The 26,440-nt window shown below is 52.5% G+C and overlaps 3 protein-coding genes across 6 annotated transcripts in view; 2 read left to right on the top strand and 1 right to left on the bottom strand.

The window, feature by feature from the left end:
* The window catches only part of LOC147646629 (maestro heat-like repeat-containing protein family member 7), a 237,373-nt gene that overhangs the window by 6,436 nt on the left and 204,497 nt on the right, over positions 1-26,440 (top strand). The gene's annotated exons all lie outside the window — the stretch shown is intronic.
* LOC147646634 (uncharacterized) overlaps positions 1-26,440 on the top strand; it is a 272,424-nt gene that overhangs the window by 155,242 nt on the left and 90,742 nt on the right. The window lies entirely within an intron of this gene.
* Positions 8,857-9,789, bottom strand: LOC147646639 (olfactory receptor 14I1-like). Its single transcript, XM_086873213.1, has one exon. The coding sequence runs from the start codon at positions 9,787-9,789 to the stop codon at positions 8,857-8,859; it is 933 nt and encodes a 310-aa protein (XP_086729339.1).

Below are 26,440 nucleotides of genomic sequence, written 5' to 3'. Positions count from 1 at the left end.
GAAAGGTCCCTGTGCTGAAGGCCCGGCTCCACAGCATTGTGGAGTTCAAGGTGTTACTGAAGGCCAGTAGTGGGACAAGGAGCCTGGGTGTGTCAGGGACCAAAGTTGTGTCTAAGGCCCTGCCGTGTTCCGTCCTCTGTTGTGCACGTTGAAAGGTTAATGAATAAAGCCAGGTTCAAAATCTCTCCTGGAAAGGCAAAATCCCAATTTCAGCAGCTTTTTCCACTTCTGCATTGCAGGTATTGATGGATCTACTGGAGAGGGAATGTTCATCCCAAATTTCTGCCCGTTTTTCTAGGAACACTCCAATGACAGTACAATGCCACGTGTACTGATTCAGTCTTCCGAGGTTTTTTGGGTTATTCTCTTTTGGGATTTAGGGGTCCGGAAGGTGGGGAGAGAGGCAGGACACAATCCAGATCCAAAAAAATCCCATACAGCACTGGAAATGAGGAAAACATAGTGGAAACAAGCAGAAAGGAACTGGGGGAAAAAAGAATTTTTAAGAAGGAAAAATAGGGAAAAGTAGGGACAAAATTCTAGACAAATCCACTGGTAAAGAATAATTTGGAGGTGGAATAGGAGAAATTCCAGCCCAGCAGGCTACCAGGGCCTGGGAGGGCCCAAATTTTTTATTTTATTTGGGAACTTTTTAGGGCTTTTTAAAAATATTATTGGATTTTTTTCCAGGAAGATCCCCCTTTTCCTTTCTGATGGGACTGGAAGTCAACTCCTGCTCCTGCAGTGCTGTTTTTGCCCATCCTCATTCCTGAATATTCTTAGAAACGTCTGTAAAACGGTGAAAATGATGATGGACTGTGGCCTTTTTTCATTCTCAATACTTGTGATGCTATTGGAGTGAAAAGAAGAGGGGGAAAAACAATAAAAAATGGGAAAAAATATTTATAAATCAGAATTTTACCATCCACCAGTGCGTGGCTTTTTGTTACAAAGCTTATTAAAAAAAAAAAATAAGGTGGTTGCAGTGGGTGACTCCCTTCTGAGGGGAACAGAGGGCCCCTCATGCTGACTGGAGCCATCCCACAGGGAGGTCTGCTGCCTCCCTGGGACTCGGCTACGGGGCATCACTGAGAGACTTCCTGGGCTGATCCAGCCCTCTGGTTATTATCCACTGCTGCTACTCCAGGCTGGCAGAGATGAGACTGAAAAGAGGAGTGCCAGGGCAATTCAAAGGGACTTCAGGGCACTGGCTGAGTGGTTGATAGGGCAGGAGCACAGGTAGACTTTTCCTCAGTCCCTTTGGTGGCAGAAAAGAAGTGAAAGGAATAGGGGAGCCCACATTATCAACAAGTGGCTCAAGGGTTGGTGTCATCGGCAGAATTCTGGGTTCTCTGATCATGGGGCAACTTTTCTGGCACCCGGCCTGCTGGAACTGGGTGGGCTGCATCTCTCTTAAGGGTAGAAGAATTTTATCTTATGAAGTGGCAGAACTCACTGAGAGGGCTTAAACTAGGTTTGAAGGGGGAAGGGGATGCAGCTGGGCTGCCTGGAAGCAGCCCCAAGGGTGGTGAGCCTGAGGTAGGGGTGAAATCAGTAGCCCAGCTGAGGTGCATGTACACTGTAATAAATGAAATTCAGCCAAATTTATCAATAACAATTTTATTGAAAAATTTGCAAAATCAAATGATGAAAACAGCTACAATCACAGTCAGCTTCGAGCTCAGGATCGGCGCTGGGTGAACTCTGAACCAGCCTCTGTCACACTGATTCCCCCAAGTTCACCGCCTGTCTTTTGGAGAGGTGAGTTTTGATACAGTTTTTACAGCTTGAGGCTGTGCAGTCTCAGTTTTTTCTTTCTTCTGAAGTTTGTTGCATATTCATATTTTCTGTTGGTTTTTTAACTAAGTTTCCGAGAAGGGAGGAAAAGTCTGAGTAGATTTTATGAGAGCTGAGTACTGAGATGCAAGGTCCGGAGAATTTTTCTGTTGGATTGTTAACGAAGGTTCCGAGAGAGGGGGAGAGTTACAGGAACTGGGTATTGAGATGCACAGTTGTCCTGGGGTGATTTTACCTTTAAGATAGCTTCAGGAGCTAGGAGGAAGTTGAAGCTGCGAGAGGCTGATAAGAGTTTTTCCTCTGACCAATTATTGGTCATTTCTGAGAATTGGTGGTGGTTTTAACCATTGAGAAGTGAGATCAACTTGTGAACACCACCTTAAGATGTAAAGCCAGGGTTCTTTTGTTCTCTTTGGTTTCCGGCTTCTGACGAGGTAACAGGGCTCTGTCTCAGCCTCCTCCCCACCCCACTCCAGGCTGGACAAGGCCACAGAGGGTGGGGGGGGAGAAACGGAGCCGGCCTGGCTTGGTTTGCAGTTTCTGCTGCTGAACTGAAACCTGACACCACGAACATCTGCAGCTTTCCAAGACTTTAACTCTTTTACTACTTGGATGAAACTTACAGATTACTCCTTTTTCCCAGAGAGAGAGAAGGAGGAGAAAGAGAGAGATAACATGAAGAAGACATCATAAAACCCTCAAAGACAGTGAAGAAAAGAGTTAAGTTTTAGATGGGGAAGAGAGAATAAAGAGATGCTATAATTAAGCTGAAATATTTTTCTATTAAAGCAATAGAGATGGACAATAGCGTTCTGAAAAAGAGCTTGTTTAATTCAGAGTATATTGGAAGGAATAGAGTGGTTCAAAGTGTGGATTTTGAGTAAAAGGTGGAGTAATTGTGATACAGTGAAGTGCTGGAACAGAGGGGAGAAGTAATAGTTGAAGATTTGGGGCCTTGAGAGGCAAAGAGAAAAATTTCTGTTTCCAGGGAGGCTCACAAAACCCCATGAAGAGAACTTTTGCCTTTGAATCCTTAAAAATGACATCCCTAGACTCATTTGACCCATAACACACCTCAGAGTGATGTGAAATGGGAGGAATTAACTGATGACAGATTTCCGGGCAGCTGGCATCAGGAAAATAGAAAGCTATAACAGAAATAGTTTTCTTGTGAGAAACTCCATAGATTAGCAGAAGAAAACTTCTGTTTCTCTACAAAGACTGATGAAAAGACTCTAACAGGAATTGGGACTGTTTTAAACACCAAAGTTCCAAGTTTTTTTGTCTCTATGTTGTCATGTGAACAAGGGAATGGTTGGGTAGTGAGGGAAAAAAGGGTTTTCTGGAGGTTATTCTAGTTTACTTATTCTTGTAGTTTTCTTAATAAACTTCCTTTATTTCCTTTTAAGTTTTAAGCCTATTTTGCTCTTGCTCTAATCCATATCTCACAGCAAGAAATAAGGAAGTTTTCTAGTAATTTTTTAGTTACTGCTTTAAAACCACGACAATGTGAAAGAACAATTCCTCTTCTTGGTTTAAGACCAAAACTGCAACATTTAAAGTTGTTTTATTAAGCCGTGGAGACAGAGAGAAGACTGTGGACTAAGGCAATGGCTGAGGTTGCTGTATCTTAATGAAGAGCTGTCAGTACCAAGTTGTTACTCAATCTTTTGCTGCTTTGGGCAGAATATTCAAAAGATAGACAACTTCTGACAAGCAGTAATCCTTTCCTTATACCCCAAGTATTTGGATGCTTTAGGGCATTTATCACAGCTGCCAAAACTGGATTCACAACCTGTGGGTTTCAGAAGGAGAGCGAGATTTTGCCTGTTCTTGCTTTGGGAAAAGGGCAAAATATTCTCATTCCTTCTTCTCTTTCTTTGCCTACATCTTTTTCACCGACTTTTGACTGGACTCAGCTCAGTGATAAACCATCCACAAGGAGCAGCCAGGGCTCCTTGTGGCTCTTTCCTAGTGAGGAAGCTGTGCTGAAGCCACACCTCCTGTAAAATGCACTCAGCATTTTACATACTGAGCTTTCCTATCAGCCTCCCACATCTCAGCCATTCCGTGCTGGGAAATGACAGACAGGGCTGCAGAGTGATGGGGGGAGGAGGGGAGAGGAGACAGTGCTTCGTTTAATTATCCCACTTCAGCCTGATTGCTGCAGTGGTATCTTAAAAGTGAAAAGATTTGGAAACTAGATTTCTGGTAATTAGCACTGAGAATATTGTAATGCCAGCAGCCTCTTTCACCGAGGATTTACTTCTCTGGGATGAAATTGCCAGGCTCTCACATCCTCTGATCTCCTCAGAGAACCAGCTCTCACACGTGCTGGCAGACATCATCTCTGGGCTCAGGATCAGGGGCAGGTAGCAAAGAGGGGACTCTGTCTGTCGGGGCTGGGGAAGATCCATCTCGTCCTTCAGGAGGGAGCCCACGCTGCCAGTGCTACAGCAGAGTGTTTGCAGGCACTGCTGTCACCACATCCTGATGTGAAACTGCTGCCATTTACTGCCCTGGCTGAGGCTGGGGTCCTGCACACATAATAAGAGAGGAGCTTTAAGCAAGTAGTCAAGAGTGAAGGGGGTGTGAGTGTCAGATATTGATGATACAGCGTGCCCAGTCTGCAGCTGCACTACTGGGGGAAACAGAAAGAAAGTATCACAAAAGCAGCAGGCATCACAGATTGTCTTTCACTCTTCAGCAGAGAAGACATTTTGTCTTCTAAAACCTTACCTCTGATAGTTTTTCCCATCTGAAAACTATCTGGGCCAGAGGCAGCACCCAGCGACCTGCCCTGCCTGGGGGAACTTATACCTGGATCTTATAACGAAGTATCAGAAACAAGGGCACACACTCTGTATTCCAGACTCCAACATTTTATTCTTATTCTTAATTTTCCATGTTTTAAGTACTACTATGTCTTCATCTACTTCAGCTTCTACCTCTTCTTCCTAATATTCCTATTCTTATTCTTTATCATTTTTTGGTTTCTGGAGGGTCTTATGCAGGTTTTAGTGGGGGGGTGGGGTGTTGGGGGTTGGGGTTTTTTTCTTTCCTACTACTACTTTCTAAACACAACTTTCTTTTCTTTTGTTAGAATTGTGTGTGTTGCAGTCCAGCAGGCCGCCGTCGTGTCCTGGGAGCAACACCTCCTGTCTGTGTCCATTCCTCATGGCCAAAGTGCCCCAGGATCAGCATGGAGTCCTTTCCGGAGGAGAGGAAATGGCCTTGGAGTCCAGCAGGGAGGAGCTGGAGCCAGTGTCCCTGCAAAGGGCCAAGAGCCGTGTGGCTGTGGCCCTCGGGGACCCGGTGCAGGGGTGCCGCTGGCGGTGCCAGGCTGCCGCTGGGAGCCGATGACTTTCCAGGTGCCTTCCCGGCCGGACGATGGGCCGGGATGCGGCGCTGAGCCCCGGCAGCGAGGGTCCCCCTTTGGGTGCCGCTTTGGGCTGCCGTGTGCCCTCGGGGAGCCGCCCCGGGGGTGCTGCAGAGCGGCCGGGGCCGACTCGGCCCGCAGGGCCAGCGCAGGCCGGGGCAGCCCGTGTGGCTCCCTCAGGGCGCCGGGCAGGCCGCGGGGCAGCCGCCATCTGCAGCCCTGCACTGCTGGCAGCGGGCGCTGATCCTGTGGCTGTGCTGCCAGGCAGGGGCAGCGGAACAGCCCCCACAGCCCCCGCAGCGCCCACAGCGCCCGCCTCAAGAGCGAGCAGCCTTTCCTGTGGGGAAGCGGATGCCCAGGAGAAGAGACATCTTCCACCGTGGCTTGGGCTGCCAGAGGGCCAGGCCCGGCACAGAGTTGCTCTTGTGGGCACAGCTCGGGCTCCTGGCACTCCACCCAAGCTTCTCGAGGGACAGGCAGCAGGATTCCCTCTTGGGCTAAATCTGCCAGTCTCTGCTGCCTGGCCTCTTCTCTTTCCTCGTGCAGCTCCAGGACGCTCACCTCATCCCAGTCATTGTCCTCCCGCTGCCAGGCCTTGAGCTGGCTGCACAGGATGTCGCAGTATTCCCTGCTGTCCTGAGCCAGCTCTCCATCACTGTCATCATCCCAGCTGGACCTGGAGGATTTTCTCTTTGCTTTGCCTCCAGTCACCTCCTGGCCATCCTGGCACAGCTCTTGCTTGCGGCAAGCTTCCCAGTCCAAGAGTGCCCGGCGGCTCGTGCCTTCTCCTGGGGACAGCCGCTGCTCAGGAGATTCTTCCCAATCTGACAATTCCTGACAGTGATCGCTGTCCGCCTGCCACGGCTCCTGCTCCCTGCACTCGCCCCACTCGGAGACAACTGGGGAGGGCTCTTGCTCCCTGCCCTCATCCCAGTCCCGGAAATGCCAGTAGCTCCCCCATACTTGGACCAGCTCTTGCTCAAGGCCTTCATCCCACTCAGAGAGCTCCTGGCAGCTCTGGGCTTCTCCTGGGGACAGCCGCTGCTCAGGAGATTCTTCCCAATCTGAGAAAAGGGCACCCCGGCACCCCGTGCCTATGTCACAAAGGCCACCCCGGCACCCCGTGCCTGTGTCACAAAGGCCACCCCGGCACCCCATGCCTGTGTCACAAAGGCCACCCTGGCACCCCGTGCCTGTGTCACAAAGGCCACCCCGGCACCCCTTCAACAGCCCAAGGCACCAGGAGCGGCCTGGAGCAGCCCAGGCCTTGGGGGATTGCAGCCCCTTCTTCTGAGCCGCTCCTTCAAATGATCAGGAGTGGCTGGGGCCAAGTGAAGGTGCAAAAGGAGACCGTGTGTGTCTTCGTTTGAAAGACAGGGGCCTGCTAAGGGAGGCAGGAGGCTCCTTTGCAATGGAAAATGTAAACACCCTCGCTCCCAATTATTATCCCTTTGAAAGGCACTCTCTGGCAAAGATAGGAGGACAGGAAGAACAGTTTGTGCTGCTTTTGCATGAATTGCTATTTAGTGAGCAGGGAAGAAGTCCCCCATGGAAATGATTTTACTGAGAGGAGCTGCTAAGCGAGAGCTGCCCCTGTGCCAAGCAAAATCCAAGAGCTGGCTAGCTGTGGGAACTGACTACCTATTAAAGCATTTAAAAAGCTGCATCCACCTCGGTGAGGTTGACATTTTGCAGACAGGCAAGCCCGGGAAATCTCTCTCTTGCTTCCACCTTTGAGGAGGTACCCGGCTGCCGGTCGGGCCGGGCCCCGCTGCACTGCGGCCCTTGCAGTCGTGCTGACAGTGGCCGCAACAATCCTTAAAGCTTCAGGGTCCCCTGACACCCGGGCAACCGAGGAGGAAATTAAAGGAGCGGGTTCGCTGGAGTCCCCAAAACCAACTTTAATAGGAAAATCAAGTAGGGATGAGGCCCATAAAGCCTGCGCAGCACAGGAGCAAAGTGCAGAGACCAGGCCTAGGGGCAGACACAACAATATCTAGGGGAGGTGTGAGGGCGCAGTCAGAGGGCATGGGTGCAGACACAGACTGGGGTTAGAAAGATGAAAAATACTGCGACGAATGGCAACCAGTCGGGGGAGAGATAAGGGAAGATTCTAGAAACATAAGTTTCAGTGGGGTGACTTGATGAACGTATGAATTGCCATCAAGCCTTTGGCAAGTGCTTCCCAAGGCTTGAACTCAAAGCCTGCTGCTTCAGGGCTGAAGTCTTTCTGGCCCTGTGTCCCAGAAGGGCTGAATCGCACAGGCTCGGCCTGGCGGGGCCGGGCTGGCCCCAGCAGTGACCGGGTGGGGACGGGAGGCTGCGGGACCCCGGTTGAGGCTGGGCCGGACCACGGCTGCTCACACCTTGCCGAGCCTAAGCCGTGCCCCGCTGCCGGCCCCCGCTGAGCTGGAGTCCGCTGGGCTCCGGGAGGAGCTCCGGGTGGGTCCAGGCCCCCTCGGCCACGGCCCATGCAGCACATGGTAATTGAAAGAAATTGGCCAGGAGTTTCTTTGTTCTAGTGTAGCACAGCATCCATGGGAGTTGCCTGGTTCTGTGGCATACCTTTCTAATGGGTTGCTTTTGTTAGTTGGATTTAGCCCCCATGGGAGCAGCTCTGTTACAAGGTAGCAGGGAAGTAAGGGGAAAGGGTACAGGAATGTCTCATAAGAACCTTTAAAACACTTCAGAAACTGGTAAGTAATTAACATTACTAATAACCATCGGAGTAAACAAGGGGTACAAGGTTTACAAATGGGATAAGAACATTAACTGTACCTAACTAAACACAGTATTTTATCCGGGGTGGATTTCTTGAGAGATTTTATTCATGACATGTGCCTGCAAGGATGCAGCACCTCTCTGAGCTGGGGGAGAGGCCAGGGCTGCACAGGGGGGATGTTGTTGGCAGCTCCATGAGGACGCTCTGGGACGCTGCCCTGGGGTGTCCAGCGCAGTGGGGATGGATCAGCCCCTGCTCTGCTGCTCCTTCCCATCTCCCCCAGGGACCTTGCAGAGCCCCAGCCATGCTGTTTGCCCCCAGCCTGCCCACGGCCAGCCTGGGGCTGCTCACGGGGGTTTTCTGTGCTGAGCTTTGGCCTGGCCGTGTTCTTGAGAGAGCCTGGGCAAGGAGCCTGGAGCCCCCAGGCCCTGCCCTGAGGCGTCAGCGCTGCCCCAGCAGTGCCCATGGCCTGTCCCTGCTGCAGCCCCGGCACTGCCACCCCCAGGGCTGTGCCCGGCCCCGAGAGCACTCAGGCCCTGCAGCAACACCAGGGCCAGGAGGGCAGCGGGGCAGTGGCACGGGAGCAGCACTGGCAACACCAAGTGCTGCTGCTCCTGGGCACAGCTGCTGTGCCAGCACTGATCTGCCCCAGCTCTGCACACAGACACTGCTGCTGCAGCTCCAGAGAAGGGAACAAAAGGGGCATCTCTGGAGAAAACTTTGCTGGGACATCCTTTAGTTCCTTTAAAGCCAGCAAGAGTGCAGCCCCTCATTGACAGAGTCTGGGTCCACAGGGAAGGTGGAGAGAAACAAAATGAGAAATGGCACAAAAAATGACATTTTTTGGAGGACAAGATTTAAAAAGTAAAACAAAGAAGAAGAACCTCCAAAATGAAACCACTAAGAATTATCAAAGATGACTTTTATTACAAGTGATTTGCAGAAATTGGCCAGCAGTTTAATGTTTTTTAAATTGTCCAGTCATCAGTGTCCACACTGCAGCCTTGAGCTCCTGGTTCCTCAGGCTGTAGATGAGGGGGTTCAGGGCTGGAGGCACCACCGAGTACAGAACTGACACCGCCAGATCCAGGGATGGGGAGGAGATCGAGGAGGGCTTCAGGTAGGCAAATACGGCAGTGCTGATAACCAGGGAGAGCACAGCCAGGTGCGGGAGGCAGGTGGAAAAGGCTTTGTGCCGTCCCTGCTCAGAGGGGATCCTCAGCACAGCCCTGAAGATCTGCACATAGGAGAAAATCATGAACACAGAACAGCCAAGCAGCAGACAGGCACTGACTGCAATGAGCCCAAATTCTCTAGTGTAGGAATTGGAGCAGGAGAGCTTGAGGATCTGTGGGATTTCACAGAAGAACTGGCCCAGGGCATTGCCATGGCACAGGGGCAGGGAAAATGTATTGGCTGTGTGCAGCAGTGAATAGAGAAAGGCACTGGCCCAGGCAGCTGCTGCCATGTGGGCACAAGCTCTGCTGCCCAGGAGGGTCCCGTAGTGCAGGGGTTTGCAGATGGACACGTAGCGGTCGTAGCACATGATGGTCAGCAGGGAAAAGTCTGCTCCAAGGAAGAAGAGAAAGAAAAAGAGCTGTGCAGCACATCCTGTGTAGGAGATGTGTCTGGTGTCCCAGAGGGAATTGTGCATGGCTTTGGGCACAGTGGTGCAGATGGAGCCCAGGTCAGTGAGGGCCAGGTTGAGCAGGAAGAAGAACATGGGGCTGTGCAGGTGGTGGCTGCAGGCTACGGCGCTGATGATGAGGCCGTTGCCCAGGAGGGCAGCCAGGGAGATGCCCAGGAAGAGGCAGAAGTGCAGGAGCTGCAGCTGCCGCGTGTCTGCCAATGCCAGCAGGAGGAAGTGGCTGATGGAGCTGCTGTTGGACATTTACTGTGGTTGAACACGGGGACCTGTTCATGAAGAAAAAGAGCAGTGACAAATCAGGAGAGGCTGGGACTCACCCACCCTTGTTCCTGCTCTGTGAAAACTTCACCCAGGTCCCTGACTGAGCTCCAGCTGTGCTGTCTGAGTGTGCCAGGAGCAGCCAGGCCTGTGCCTGGGGGCTCTCCAGGAGCCATCCCTGCCCTGCTGCCCTGGGTTTGTGGCCATGCAGGAGAGGGAAAAGGCTGGAAATTCAGGATTTGTCAAGGGCATCACTTCTAATGCAGGAAGGCTTGTTGTCATCTGCACACACTTCTAAAGTATAGCAGGAGTTGGTTTTAGGAATTATTTTCCTACCCACAAATCGTTCCTGCTTCTCTGAGGTCAGAAATCCCCAGCATTTCTGCTGCACTCAGAATTTCCCACTGAGACAAGAGAGGCAAAGGATTCCCTGTGGCTTAGGGAAGGTGAGGGGCTGGATGGGCTTGTTCCCAACTGCCCTGGGTTTGCACCTTTGGCTGGAATCAGAGCACAGTCACACTCCTGTGTCACCCTGGCATAAACCAGACCCTGCCCAGAGCAGAGGGATCCCTGAATGTCTCACCCTCTCTAAAGGTCTCTGGGCAAGGTCTCAGCACCCCCCTCTGCCAAGGACACTCACGGCTCCCTTGGCAGAGCCAACAGCATTTCCTCAGCTGTGGCATCTCTGCCCTTCCCTGTGGGACATTCAGGGAACTCTGAGAGGCTCTGGCACAGATTTGCAGCCAGGAGGGCAGCTCAGAGCTTGGAAGGACACAGCAAGGAGATCCCCAGGTGTGCCCATGATGGGATCTCAGGGAGGGGCTCAGCTCATTCCCCTTTCCCATGGACTGCTTTGCCCACAGCCCCACAGGTCACAGGGAAGCTGGGACACCCCATTCCCATGGACACACCTGCCTGGCAGCAATCCCAAGGGCAGGGCCTGACTCAGCTGCTGCAGATGCCAGAGCCTCCCTGAGAGCCCCAGATACCAATGACAATATCAGAGCAGTGCATTTAGGCTGTTTAGGAGGCTCCCAGCAGAGAGACTGAGCACCCAAACTTACAATTCTGGCATCTCTGTAAATGTTCCAACATTACTTTGCTGTTCCTGGTGTGTCCCCTTCGACTCAGAATGTTCTGTGATTCTGGGATTACAATTCCTCTTCTGCTTCTCTCATCCCCCTGTTATCTAAAATAAAAAGAGAAAAAAACTCCTTGCAACAGTGTTAGAACAGTAAAGTAAGAAACAGACTTTTATTAGAAGCTTCTGGGTGTCCCAGTGGGGATGGGGTGCACCTGGCCCCTTATTTCAGCAATTTATTAAGGTTGATTAATTAGGATATTTAACAGAAACATTCAATAGGAGATTCAGCTGCCCCAGTTACACACCCCTGAGTCAACCCATTGGAGTAGGTCCAAGGGTTTCTTTGCCCCACTTTTTGTTATGACTGCTCACATTCTGGTTAGAAAACAAAATGCTCTTCTTGTAGCTCCTCTCCTTGGTGATAAGACAATACAGTATTGCAGAAATCTATTTAGAAGATCAGATTATTTTTCTAAAATCTAAGAGAAAGGTTAGGAAATATATTAGAGTTAATTAAGGATAATAGTTGTCCTTAATTATAATATAAATGTAATATAATATAATAGTATAGTATAGTATAGTATAGTATAGTATATAATAATAGTTTAATAGAGTTAATTAAGAATTAAAATTTAATAATTACATAATAATAGTTTACAGATCTAAAAATATATTAAAAATGCATAAAAAGCAAAAATCTTTTTGCTATCATCTCAACTTTCCCACCCTGCTTAAAGCAAGAAATAGAAAACAGTCTCAGGAAAGCTCCTGATCTTTACAGCAATTCCAGTCTCACCTTCTTTTGGGAAGTGTCCTCCAGAGCTGTGCCCAGGCAGGTCTGGAGCTGGGAGCAGCCCTGCCCCACACAGCCCCTCTCAGCAGCAGCCCCTGCCCTGCTCAGGGTGGCTCCTTCCCCCCACAGCTTCTCCCCAGCGCTGGGAGCAGCTCCCCGGGCCGGCTGAGAGCTGTCCCTGGCAGGCAGCAGAGTCCCTGCCCCAGCACAGCGCCCTGGGCTGCAGGACCCTGCTCTGCAGGACAGCCCTGGGCACCCCTGGCTGCTCTGCACAAGGGACAGGCAGAGAATGTACTCACAGAGTCTGTAGGCACTGGGGTGTTCCAGCTTTAGGAGATGCCTCCAGGAGCTGCAGCTGCATTGTCCTGCAGCCAGAGGCTTCCTGTGCCAAGGGCTGGCAGGGATTCTGCCCCAGGCACTTCTCAGCACCTTCCCAGCCCTGACTGATTGAAGCTCTCTGTGCCTCTGGGCTGTGCCCAGGGTGGCTGCAGGCAGTGCCCCAGCCCTGCTGGGCTGGCAGAAGAGCTGCTCAGCAAGAGAAATGTGCTTTTGAAGCTCTTCTTGGTTTCCAGGAGCTGCCTCTGTGCCAGGAGCGTGGCCCAGCTCAGCAGCACAGACACAGCAGCAGGACTTTAATGAGCCTCTTGGGGCTTTGTGCTGAGGCCCTGAACATCAGTCCCTGACAGGGAGGGGAAGAAAGCTCTCAAGAACTCCAAGTCAGAATGGAACTCCAAAGTTTCTTTCACTTTTAATGGGTCCCACTGAGGGATGTGACTGAGAAAGTGTCCCCAGGCCCCAGGCAGAGCAGAGAACTGGAGGCACTGATGACAGCTGGGGGCAAAGAGAAGCCAAGGCTTGGTGCCCTGGGCCACAGCAGCCAATGCTGTGCCAGCAAGGGCTGTGAGGAGACACCTTGTCCTGAGGCCCTGGGGCCTCCTGGCACAGCCCCAGCAAGGCTGGCCACTGTCACCCCCTTGGCCTGCCCTCAGCCTCCCCCCTAGCCCACATGCCAGTGGCCTCAGGGATCTGCTGGAAGGAGTCCCTGGGGAGCCTTGCTCAGGAATGGCCCTGGGGGCTCCTTCATGCTCCCAGGGACTGCAGCTTTTTCAAAGGACTTTGGCTTTTGCTTTGGAGTCTCTGAGAGCTTTGTGCAATCCTGGCCTCCAATTATCTGCTGTAATTAGTCCCTGGAGAGCCTTTGTCAGTAACAACACTCAGTGGGGCTCATTAGTTCTTCAAGGTACTTCAATTATTTTTAGATACTTGCTATCTCCTTTTGATACAGACTCTAAGAGAAGTTTGTGCAATCCTGGCCCCAATTATCTGCTTTAACGAGTCCCTTGGGAGCTTTGCATTGACACTCAGTGGGGCTCATCAATACTTTGAGACACTCAGGGCTTTTCCAGCTACTTTGGATTTTCCTTCCCACACTGAGTCTCTGGGAGGTTTTTGTGCAATCCTGGCCTCCAGTTCTCTCCTCCAAGGAGTCCATGAGGAGCCTGTGTTGGGGATGGACCTCAGTGGCACCCATTAATGCTTGGAGACACTTTGGGTTTTTCCTCTGACTTGGGCTCCTGGAAAGGTTTGTGCAATCTCCTCTCAGGCCCTGAGGTTCAAGGGCTCAGCTCCAAATGCACCACGGGGCTCATTAGGATCAAGGAAATCCTAACAAACCATGGCTGTGCCTTGATTTCCCTCTGGTCTGCTGCAGTTCTTAGGAAAGTTTCCTACAATACTTATGGAGAAATAGTTCAAAGATCTTCTAAGATATATCTGTTCCTATTTTAAAGGGTGTCTTTTATTCCTGTTCTCTTTAGAGCAGAGGTGATTGCAGCATTCAGTGATGGATATTGATCCAGGGTCTCTCCTAAGGAGGTCTGGCCAGGTCAGAGAAGCTGTGCCTTGAGGTCTGACCCAGTGGGGACAACCTTGCTCCACATTCCCCAGCCCCACCCTGTCTCTCCTCACTCTCCTGGGACCTGCTTTGCTCACAGAACTGGCTGCACTCAGGCAAAGAGGGGTTTTCCTTCTTTGATTTTCGCAATCTAAAACTGCTGAGTTTCCCCATGGAAAACAGACACCCTCCTCAAGTGTGTGCCAAGCCCAAGGTGCCACCAAAGAGGTTCCCCTTCCCCAAGGCAGAACCACACAAGGAATGTTTCAGACACACAGGGAGTTCTACAATAAACACAACCCCAGAGTTGGCTGAAGGCAGAATTAGAGCAGCTGCTGAAGGACAGACAAGCTTTGAACTCCTTGCAGCTGAAAGCACCAAGTGGGTTGTTGGGAGGTGAGTGAGTGAGGCAAGAGTGAGGGAAGGGAAATGCAGAGAGCCCTGGAAGTGTTTCTGTGCAGACAGGCTGCTGCAAGGGCAGCGTTGGACTACTCTGGGGGAAACTGTGAGGGGTATTTGGTGCGGAGTGCCCTCCCCAGTGACCTCACAGTACACCCTGTGATGTCACACAGCCACCTGTGATGTCACATCCCACTCGCTGATGCCACACAACCTGCTCTGGGATGTCAAACCACCATTCTGTGATGTCACAGCCCCCCTCAGATGACACAAACCCACCTTGTGATGTTACATTTTCTCCAGTGATGTCACACAGCAACATTTGATGTCATAGTTCACTCTATGATGTCACAGTTGGCACTGTGATGTCATACATCCGGTCCTGAAATGTCACATGGCTCTTCTATGATGTCACTGCCCACTCTTGAATTTCATACCACAACCATGTGGTGTCACAGTCTGCTCAGTGATGTCACAACCCTCTCTGTGATGTTGTACATCTAACCTCTGGTGTCACAGTCCTCTCTGTGACATCACAACCCACTAAGTGATATCACCCAGCCCACACTGTGATGTCATACAGCCACACTGCGGTGTCACACCCTGCTTTCTCATGTCACACAGTCCTCTCTATGATGCTGTAGCTGCTCAGTGACCTCACACAACAAACTCTGGGATGTCACAGCCCCATCTGTGACCTCACACAACCCACTCGGAGCTGTCACACAGCCCCTTTCTGACATCACAGCTGCTCTGGGGCTCCAGGACACAGCCACAGAGGTGCTGCTGGGACACAGCCCCCTCTGGCACATCCCACAGCCCCTGCCAGTGCTGAGCCCCTGGCAGCTCTGTCTGGGCCTGCTCTCTGTGTCCCTGAGCTGCCCTGGCAGGGCCCCAGCCCTGCTGGGCTGTGCTCAGGAGCTGCTCCTGGCCAGAGCTGTCTCCCTGCTGTGGTCTGTTCCCATGGCAACATCTGACCCATTGTTATGGTCTGTTTCCATGACAACCATCACAGCCCCTGTTGCTATGATCAGTCCCTTGGCAGCTCCATGGAGACCCCATGCCAGGGGTGGTTGCCATGGACACCAGCTCAGGCCTGGAGCCTGAGCCCGTTGCCATGGCAACCATTTGCAGTCCCATCCCCAGGCTCATGGGATCCCAGAGCCACAGAATTGGCTGAGTTGGGAGGGAGCCATGGGGATCCTCCAGTCCAACTGCTGGCCCTGCACAGGACACCCCAACAATCCCAGCCTGGGCCTGGCAGCGCTGGCCAAACGCTGCTGGAGCTCAGCCAGCCCTGGAGCTGGGAGCCTTCCCTGGGGAGCCTGTTCAGTGCCCCAGCAGCCTCGCGGGAAAAACCTTTTCCTCACATCCAGCCTAAACCTGCCCGCCTCAGCTCCAGCCGCTCCCTCCACTCCTGTCCCTGGGCACCAGAGGGAAGAGGTTCCCGCAGCCCCCAGCCAGGGACCCGCTCCCAAGGCTGCTGCCATGGCAACCAGGCCTGGCACCAGCTGGGATGCTCGGTTTCCATGGGCTGGGCTTCAGGAATGGCATTCCCCAATTTCCTGCTGCTGCTGAAACCGTGCTGCTGCTCGCTTCCCTCCCACCTCCCATGGAAAGCACAAAAGGCAAAGATCCCATGCTGGGATAAGAACAATTTATTGAGAACAACAACAGGATAAGGAACAAACAGACACAGAAATACATTTTGTAACAGAAAGGATAAGACAAACCATTCACAGGGAAAACTAAACCACCACTGACTGTTTCTTCCTGAACGTGCATTTCCTCCTGCCAAGAAAGGATACCCTTCTACTCTGGTGAGAGAGAGGGAGTCCTTTTCCTGCCCCTGGCAATGACCTGAGATGGGATTGAATATAATGACAGGACCATGGCCAGACTCTCATGTTCTTTAATCCCACATCATGACATTGCCATGGGCAGGAAAAGGTACAGGTGTCTTCCCAGCATGGATAACAGGGAACATGGATCACCACGTCTCTTTGCAATGTCAGTCTTACAATGTGAGATGAAGCTGGAGCAGTGCACAAAGCTCTTCCTGCACTTGAACCAATCGCAGGGCTTCCCTTACTGGTGCTTCGGTTGGTCTGGTCAAGTTAGAGCTCTGGGTGAAGCTCTTCCCACACTGTGCACATGTGTAGGGCCTCTCCCCAGTGTGGATGCGCTGGTGGATGATGAGGTGGGAGCTGCAGCTGAAGCCCTTCCCACATTCCCCACACTCGTAGGCCCATTCCCCAGTGTGGATCATCTGGTGGCAGATCAGTTTGGTGCTCTGGCCTAAGCTCTTCCCACACTCCAAGCACTTGTAGGGCTTCTCCCCATCCTGAAGCTGCTCATGGACCACCAGCTCAGAGCCCTGGCTGGATCTCCGGCCGCCTTCCCGGCACAGGGTGGGTCTTTCCTCCTCAGAGCACCCTGGGATGGGTTTGGAGCCCCTCCTCCTGCCGGACCTCTGGGGATTTTCCTCCCTGTTGGATTCCTGCACTGTGGAGCTGCTCAAAACAGCCTCTTCCACAAGGTTCTGCCGTGGGGATTTGTCCTCCCTGGTCTCCATCCTCAGCTCCTTGTCTGGGGGAGGAAGGACAAGGAGAGGATGGGATTTGCCTCCGTGCCAGAGGGAAGGGGAAGGAGATCCCCCCAGTGTGTCCCCGGCAGGACGGCGTCGGCAGCGGGGTTGTCCTGCAGCCGGGGGCCATGCTGGGCTGGGAGATGGAGCAGGAGAGAGGGGGAAAGGGGCACTGACTTCTTCCTCACCTGCCTGGGTGTCCCATGGCATCTTCCTCTTCCTCACAGCCTGCTTCTCCATCCAGCCAAGGTTTGGGATTAAAACTCCTGGTTTGAGAAAAAACAAGGAATGAGCACATTGAGTTTGATGGTCCCTCTTACCAAGCCCATCTCTAGAAGTCACCTGGGCCTCTGACGTGACTTAGTTTGAAAGGAGTTTGCTAAGGAAGGCAGAAATCACCACTGAAATTGATAAAAAATGTAAGCATCCCATCCCCTCCGAATTATTATAATCTTGAAACCAAAGTGCTCTCAGGTAACAATATGGGAAAAGGAATATAAGTTCTTTACTAAAGAAAGGAAAATGAAAATGCAGCAGTACAAAAAACAAAACAAAACAAAAAACACAACAAAAAGCAAGGCACCAACAGAGTCAGGACCTTACACCCTGTTGGTCAGGGTGCTGGTAGCAGTCTGATTAAATGGTGGCTGCAGTGCTCCAGGAGTGACAGATGTGGTTCTGTTGAAGCAATGATCCCATAGAAGATTGTAGCTTACCTCAGAAGTTCTGGCGCTGTAGATGGGTCTGGTCTCTCCTCTGGGAATCCAGTGGAGAAAGACTGCCTGTGGTGTTCTGATTCTCAGATTATATCCATGCAGGAATGCTTGGCTCCTCCCCCTGAGTGGAGCATCTCACAATGGGATAATGTCATTTTATCATTCCTACAGTGAGACTCAATGGCCCATTAACAGAAGATATCCCCCTGGAGGAAGAATGGGTGGTGGAAGAGATAAAGAACACTGCCCCACCTGGTTTTAACAGCTGGCCCATTAACAGAAGATATCCCCCAGTTATGAGGGATGGGTCATGGAGGAGATAATGAAAACTTCTGTACCAGGTTTTAACAGATGGTGACAGAATACATGCTTTTGGTTGAATCTTGCATTGCAACCCAAGACATGGGGTCCATATAAACCTCCCAAACACCAGGACTTAGCCCTGAAAATGCCTCCCAGGTGTTCCCCATCTCTGGTCTCCCTCCTTTGGTGTTCAGGGGTTCCTCCCTGTCCCAGCTGCTGGGGTTTATGCTTGTACTGTGGGTCCCCTGTCTACTCGGTCCCTGACCTCTTCAGGCTCCTGGGAGTGCCAGGAATCCAAAAAGTTCCCCCATTTCCACTCAGCTTTGGAGTTCTTCATTCTTCAAACATCCCCCCAAAAAAACCCAATCCAGGGACACCCCAGAATATCTGGGCTGAGCTCCCCCTCCCCGGGCACTTCTGGGATGGGAGGTGATGATCCCACAGGTGGGGGCCTGTGAATTCAGGGAGTTCTTGACCTTGTGGTTCTTTCTCCTTTCCCTGATCCTCCTATGTCCCTCCTTCAGGCTGAAGAAGCTGCTCATGGAGTCAGAAGCAAAACTCCAAGTCCCTTGGAGCTTCAATCAGCCCAGCTGAGGGCAGGGACTGCCAAAGGCTCCCCAGGGACTGGTGAGAGCAGATCCTGGAGGCCAGGATTGCCGGGAGCCAAAGGCTCTGAGCAGGGAACTGCAATGCTGAGCAAGCCCTGGCTGGGTTGGAGGAAGCAGAAAGGCCAAGCCCTGAGCCCAGGCCTGGCCCAGCACGGCCTGTCCCTCACGGGTGGCTCGGGGCTCTTTGTGGGGCAGTGGGATGTGAGGGGCAGCAAGGACAAATGCCATAAACCTGTGTGACACTCCAGATCCTTATGGAACCAAGGGGCCAGTGTGACACCATGGGAAGTTGTGGAACCAAGGGGATCGTTGTGGCACTCTTGGGCCCATGGAACCAAGGGACCAGTGGGACACTCTGGGGCCTTATGGAAACAAGAGGCCACTGTGAGCCTGCAGGGCTGTAACACCCCAGAACACTTCAATGCTGGTGGTAACCAAAGGTTCCTGTGCTTGAGTTTGGTGCACAGGAGAAACAACAACCAGACCTTCTCAACATGGACAGATGCAAAGAATATTCTTGGTAGGACGGGACCCACAAGGATCATCAAGTCCAGCTCTTAAGTGAATGGCCCCACAGGGACTGAACCCACAGCCTCGGTGATGCTGGCACCATGGACTAACAACCGAGCTAAGAAGTCAAAATGACACAAAATTCTACTGGCAAAATATAGACAATCAAGGAATTTTGGCAAAGGGTTTAATACAACATCCAACTGAACATAAAACTCTTACCATAGCCTTAACTTTGCAAACTTAGCTCATTTAACCTAAAAAGTGTTAATCCTTACGATTTTGGGTAACATTAAGGTATCCAAAAATGTTCCAGGTACGTAGGATAGGAAGGAGAAGAAAAGGAGACCAGAAACACGTAAGATCCACAGAAAAACACTTCCAGGATGATCCCAGTCACTCCCACTACAATCTCAGTCCCTCCCAGTATGAGCTATTGCATCCAGTCACCCCCAGTATGGTTCCAGTCACACCCAGATCCTCCCAGTCTGATTTCAGTCATGGCCAGAGTGACTCCCTGTCATTCCCAGGATGGGCCCAGTTGTTCCCAGTCACCTCCAGCATGGTTCCAGTCCCAGCCAGCACCTTTGTGGTCACTTCCAGTATGATCCCAGCTAGTTCCAGCAGGATCCCAGTATGACCCCAGCATGGGCACAGCTGCTTCCAGGATTATCCAGTGTGGTTCCAGTTGCTCCCATTTACCTGCACTGTGGCTTCAGTCTCTCCCAGTCTATCCCAGTTGCTCCTAGTCACTCCTCAGGTGCTTCCAGGCTGATCCCAGTTGCTCCCAGCCACTCTCAGTCATCCTGAGTGCAGTTCCAGTTGCTGCCAGTATGGTCCCAGTCTTGCCCAGCATGGCCCAGCTGCTCCCACTGTGATCCCAGTAGGATGCCAGTTACCCTCAGGTTGGTTCCAGTTGCTCCCTGTTCCTCCCAGCGTGATTCCAGTTGCACCCAGTTGGCCCCAGTATAGTCTCAGTCGCTTCCCAGATGATCCCAGCTGCTCCCTGCATGGTCTCAGTCATGCACAGTTGCCCCCAGTGTAGACCCAGTCACTCCCAGTTGTTCCCAGTTGTCCCCAGCATGGTTCCCATTGTTCCCAGTGTGTTCCCAGTCATCCCCAGTATGATCACAGACACTCCCAGTATATGCCAGCTGCCCTCAACATGTCCATAGCCATTCCCAGACACTCCTAGTAATCCCAGTTAGGTGCTTGTTATCCCAGTATGATCTCAGGTCCAGCATATCCCAGTCAAGCTGGGATTCACTCCCTGAATTCACAGCCCCCCATCCATGGGATCAACACCCCCCTATCCCACAGGTTACCAGGGAGGGGGAGCTCGTCCCAGATATCCTGGGGGCTTCCTGGGTTGGGTTTTTGGGGGTGATTGTTGGAGAATGAAGAACACCAAGGCTGAGAAGAAAATGTCCTTTAGGGGGACATTTGGGGTTCCCAGTGGCAGCTGCTGGCAGAGGCAGCCTGGAGGAGCAGAGCCCTGTGTCCCCCAGGACCCCAAAGTGGGGAGCCCAGAGAGGAGGAGCACCATGATTCGTGGGACCCTCAATTGCATAGAGAGGGGCAGGGGGGTCTCCTTGGTCCCCCTGCAACCCCAAGAAGGGAATAAGGGGAGCAGGGACCCTGGGACCCCAAAAACTTCCAGCATCCCTAAGTGGGGAGATGAAAATGGGAGGAAGTTTTCAAATTCCTGGCACTCACAGCAGCAAGAAGAGGTCAGGGACCGAGTGGACAGGGGACCCACAGTACAAGTGTAACCCCCAGCAGCTGGGACAGGGGTGAAAGCCTGAACACCAAAAGGGAGAGACCAGAGATGGAACTAGAACTCCTGGGAGGCATTTTCAGGGCCAGATTTTGGTGGTGTAAAATTTTTATGGACCCCATGTCTTGGGTTGCAATGCAAGATTCAACCAAAAGCATGTATTCTGTCACCATCTGTTAAAAACTAGAGGAGCAGTTTTCTTTATCTCTTTCATCACCCATCCCTCATAACTGGGGGGATGTCTTCTGTTAATGGGCCAGCTGTTAAAACCAGGTGGTGCAGTGTTCTTTATCTCTTCCACCACCCATCCTTCCTCCAGGGGGATATCTTCTGTTAATGGGCCATTGAGTCTCAGTGCAGGACTGATAAAATGACATCATCCCATTGTGAGATGCTCCAGCCAGGGGGAGGAGCCAAGCATTCCTGCATGGATATAATCTGAGAATCAGAACACCACAGGCAGTCTTTCTCCACTGGATTCCCAGAGGAGAGACCAGACCCATCTACAGCACGGGAACTTCAGAGGTAAGTTACAATCTTCTATGGGATCATTGCTTCATCAGAACCACATCTGTTTCTCCAGGAGGACTGCAGCCACCATTTAATCAGACTGCTACCAACACCCTGACAAATGGGGTGTAAGGTCCTGACTCTGTTGGTGCATTGCTTTTTGTTCGTTTTGTTGGGTTTTTTTTCTACTGCTGCATTTTCATTTTCCTTTCTTTAGTAAAGAACTTATATTCCTTTTCCCATATTGTTACCTGAGAGCACTTTGGTTTCAAGATTATAATAATTCGGAGGGGATGGGATACTTATATTTTTTATCCATTTCAGTGGTGATTTCTGCCTTCCTTAGCAAACACCTTTCAAACCAAGACACCTCAAATGCCCAGGTGACTTCTAGAGATGGGCTTGGTAAGAGGGACCATCAAACTCATTGTGCTCATTCCTTGTATTTTTTCCCAAACCAGGATTTCCCAATCCCAAACCTTGGCGAGATGGAGAAGCAGGCTGTGAAGAAGATGAAGATCTCCAATGACACCCAGGCAGGTGAGGAGGAAGTCAGTGCCCCTTTCCCCCTCTCTCCTGCTCCATCTCCCAGCCCAGCATGGCCCCCGGCTGCAGGACAACCCCGCTGCCGACGCCGTCCTGCCGGGGACGTACTGGGGGGATCTCCTTCCCCTTCCCTCTGGCACGGAGGCAAATCCCATCCTCTCCTTGTCCTTCCTCCCCCAGACAAGGAGCTGAGGATGGAGACCAGGGAGGACAAATCCCCACGGCAGAACCTCATGGAAGAAGCTGTTTTGAGTGGCTCCACAGCACAGGAATCCAACAGGGAGGAAAATCCCCAGAGATCCCGCAGGAGGAGGGGCTCCAAACCCATCCCAGGGTGCTCTGAGGAGGAAAGACCCACCCTGTGCCGGGAAGGCAGCCAGAGATCCAGCCGGGGCTCTGAGCTGGTGGTCCATGAGCGGCTTCAGGATGGGGAGAAGCGCTACAAGTGCTTGGAGTGTGGGAAGAGCTTCAGACAGAGGAAAACCCTGATCTGCCACCAGATGATCCACACTGGGGAATGGGCCTACAAGTGTGGGCAATGTGGGAAGGGCTTCAGCAGGAGCTCCCACCTCATCATCCACCAGCGCATCCACACTGGGGAGAGGCCCTATGAGTGTTCTGAGTGTGGGATGAGGTTTCACAGCAGCTCCAATCTTGTCCTGCACCAGCGGATTCACACGGATGAGAGGCCCTTCCGCTGCCCTGACTGTGGGGAGGGCTTCAAGCAAAACTCCCACCTCATCAGGCACCAGCGCATCCACACTGGGGAGAGGCCCTACGAGTGTCCCCAGTGTGGGAAGAGCTTCTCAGACAGGTCTAACCTTGGCAGACACCAACGGAGGCACCGGTAAGGGAAGCCCTGAAAGTGCCTCAAAATACAGGAAGAGCTTTGTGCACTGCTCCAGCTTCATCCACATGGAGAATCCACTCTGGGAAGAGACCTGGTGATCCATGTTCCCTGGGATCCATGCTGGGAAGACACCTGTACCTTTTCCTGCCCATGGCAATGTCATGATGTGGGATCAAAGAATGTGAGACTGTGATCATGGTCCATTATATTCAATCCCATCTCAGGTCATTGCCAGGGGCAGGAAAAGGACTCCCTCTCTCTCACCAGAGAAGGGTGTCCTTTCTTGGCAGGAGGAAATACGTGGGCAGGAAGAGTCAGTTGGTGGTATTTTAGTTTTCCAGGTGAATGGTTTGTCTTATCCTTTCTGTTACCAAAATTGTTTCTGTTCCTGTTTTTGCCTTATCTCGTTGCTGTTCTCAATAAATTGTTCTTATCCCAGCCCGGGATCTTTGCCTTTTGTGCTTTCCATGGGAGGTGGGAGGGAAGCGAGCAGCAGCGCGGTTTCAGCAGGAGCAGGAAATTGGGGAATGCCATTCCTGAAGCCCAGCCCGTGGAAACCGAGCATCCCAGCTGGTGCCAGGCCTGGTTGCCATGGCAGCAGCCTTGGGAGCGGGTCCCTGGCTGGGGGCTGCGGGAACCTCTTCCCTCTGGTGCCCAGGGCCAGGAGTGGAGGGAGCGGCTGGAGCTGAGGCGGGCAGGTTTAGGCTGGATGTGAGGAAAAGGTTTTTCCCGCGAGGCTGCTGGGGCACTGAACAGGCTCCCCAGGGAAGGCTCCCAGCTCCAGGGCTGGCTGAGCTCCAGCAGCGTTTGGCCAGCGCTGCCAGGCCCAGGCTGGGATTGTTGGGGTGTCCTGTGCAGGGCCAGCAGTTGGACTGGAGGATCCCCATGGCTCCCTCCCAACTCAGCCAATTCTGTGGCTCTGGGATCCCATGAGCCTGGGGATGGGACTGCAAATGGTTGCCATGGCAACGGGCTCTGGCTCCAGGCCTGAGCTGGTGTCCATGGTAACCACCCATGGCATGGGGTCTCCATGGAGCTGCCAAGGGACTGCCCATAGCAACAGGGGCTGTGATGATTGTCATGGAAATAGAAAATGGCAAGAGCACCTGGTGATAGTTGCCATGGAAACAGATCATCGCTACATGGGGGTAGGGATGGTTGCCTACCAAGGATCAGATTTGTTACAGGCCCTCAGAGGAGCTCCATGGGGACATTCCAAGGTTCTCCAGGCTGTTCAAGAGCTGGGATGTCACAGGCAGAGACAGGGGATCCACAGAGACCTCCAAGGGATTTCTGGGGATGCTGAAGAGCTGTGTGGTCAGACGCAGTCACAGCAATTCCATGGTGACATCCCAGGGGACCTTCGGCTGTTAAGGCACCACTCTGTCACAGGCACTCCCGGGGCCTCCACGGTGACATCCCAGGAGTCCCCAGGCTGCCAAAGATCCGGGATGTCACAGACACTCCCAGGGCTTCCTGCCATGGGCAGAGTGGGAGCTTCAGGCAAAAGCTTTATCTATTTGTTGGAGAAACTCCTGCTGTGTCATGAGGTGGAGAAATGACACCCAACAGCCACCAGGAATCCTCAAAGCCCTCTAAGATGCCTAGACTTTTAAATTCCTTCTAAGAGAGGAGACTGGGGTGGCTGTCCACTCCAATCCCGGTCCCAGACTTGGTTTAAGTGTAAAAGACTGAACAGGTGGAATTGAACCATAATGCAATTTGTCCCACAGGATTAACAATGGCATACCATCCATCTTTTTTGGTGCCCATTGCCAAAATTGGTACTCTCCCTTAAACATTTCCTGTATCCAAGGGTATCTCCCAAAAAAAACCAGCTAGCTCGGGCTGGCCTTGGCCTCTGGTAGTCACCTCGCATCAGCCCCTGTGAGGCTCTGTTCCTTCCTATGGAAAAGCTCCAGCCTTCTTGTCCTGGGACCATTTAGAATTTGGCATCCCAAATTCCATAGATCTAAGAATTGCTCCCAGACAAAAGCAGCCAGGACAGAGGAGTTAGGTTAGCCTTGTCCTCTTGTGATTTTCTTCGACTATAAGCAGTCTGTTTTCATTTGAAAACCCCTTAGAGAATGCCCAGAGATCTCCCAAGGTGGGGTTTTGAGGCCTCAGGCACATGACCACTCTATAGGGACAAAGGAGCTCTGCTCTCCATGGGGTGGAGACTGAGGACAGCGGAGGAGAGCCATGAGAGTGTTTAAGGAGCAGTTTCAGAGACTGTGGATCTTTTTGACATAGTGGAAAACAGCCAGAGAAAGAAAGAATTGATGCCAAGTGCAGCTGGGGAGGCCCAGAGTGGACACCAGGAGAAAGGAATTTGTGTCCCAGGACAGGGCTGTGGTGCAACACATCCCCCAGAAGGAGTCTGGAGCAGCCCAAGGCTTTGTGTGGCCAGGCAGAGTCAGGCAGGACGCAGAGCTGTCAGCAAAGGAAGGGGCCAGCGAGATGGGGCAGCCGGGGGATGACGACAGCCTGCAGGGACAGAGGCGCAGGGCATGGACACCACAGGGCAGCCTGGGCTGGAGAGGGCACAGGGATGGGCAGCAGCTGCAGAGCCCTGCCTGAGGCAACTTGTGCAGCCCTTTGGCCATGGCTGCTGGCCCTGGGCCTGAGGCCAGCAGGGAACAAGTGACCCTGGCAGCCCTGGGGCCTCATTGCCTCCTTGTCCCTGCTCAGCAGCCTGGCAGGGGCCGCCCCATGGTGCTGCCCTTGGCATTGCACATCCCCACATGCCAGTGGCCCGGGAAGAGCCCTGAGCAATGAGGGAGGGACAGCATCTGCCTTGCCAGGGGCTGGGGCTCAGCCCTTGGCCCTTGCCATTCCTGAAACACATCCAGCTTTGCTCAGCACCACAGACACCTTTCCCTTGCTTGTCCCCAGCTGCCATCAGGGCCTCCAGTCTTCTGCTCTGCCTGGAACCTGGGGACGCTTTCTCACTCGTGTCTCTCATTTCAACTACAAGAAACTTCAGTGTTTCCATCTGACTTGGAGCTCTTGAGGAGTTTCTGGAGCACACTCTGAGGGAGTGAGTGTGATGCCAAGAGCCCCAAAGGCCCGAGAGGGTGATGAAAGTGCTGGTGCTGTGTCTGTGCTGCTGAGCTGGGCCGGGCTACTGGCCCAGAGGCAGCTCCTGGCAAGGGCAGCGCTGCAGAGAGACAGCTCTGGCCAGGAGCAGCTCCTGAGCACAGCCCAGCAGGGCTGGGGCCCTGCCAGGGCAGCTCAGGGACACAGAGAGCAGGCCCAGACAGAGCTGCCAGGGGCTCAGCACTGGCAGGGGCTGTGGGATGTGCCAGAGGGGGCTGTGTCCCAGCAGCACCTCTGTGGCTGTGTCCTGGAGCCCCAGAGCAGCTGTGATGTCAGAAAGGGGCTGTGTGACAGCTCCGAGTGGGTTGTGTGAGGTCACAGCTGGGGCTGTGACATCCCAGAGTTTGTTGTGTGAGGTCACTGAGCAGCTATGGCATCATAGTGGGGACTGTGTGACATGAGAAAGCAGGGTGTGACACCGCAGTGTGGCTGCATGACATCACAGTGTGGGCTGGGTGATATCACTTAGTGGGTTGTGACATCACAGAGAGGACTATGACACCAGAGGTTAGATAGAGAATATCACAGAGAGGGTTGTGACATCACTGAGCAGACTGTGAAGCCACATGGTGGTGATATGAAATCCTAGAGTGGGCAGTGACATCATAGAAGAGCCATGTGACATTTCAGGACAGGTTGTATGACATCACAATGCCAACTGTGACATCATAGAGTGAACTATGACATCAAATGTGGCTGTGTGACATCACTGGAGAAAATGTAACATCACAAGGTGGTTTTCTGTCATCTGAGGGGGGCTGTGACATCACAGAATGGTGGTTTGACATCCCAGAGCAGGTTGTGTGCCATCAGCGAGTGGGATGTGACATCACAGGTGGCTGTGTGACATCACAGGGTGTACTGTGAGGTCACTGGGGAGGTCTCTCCGCACCGAATACCCCTCACAGTTTCCCCCAGAGAAGGCCAATGCTGCCCTTGGAGCAGCCTGTCTGCACAGAA

The sequence above is a fragment of the Cyanistes caeruleus genome, unplaced genomic scaffold, assembly GCF_971803275.1.
Source record: "Cyanistes caeruleus unplaced genomic scaffold, bCyaCae1.hap1.1 HAP1_SCAFFOLD_89, whole genome shotgun sequence".
Taxonomy (NCBI): Eukaryota; Metazoa; Chordata; class Aves; order Passeriformes; family Paridae; genus Cyanistes; species Cyanistes caeruleus.
This window is presented reverse-complemented; position numbering and strand designations above follow the sequence as displayed.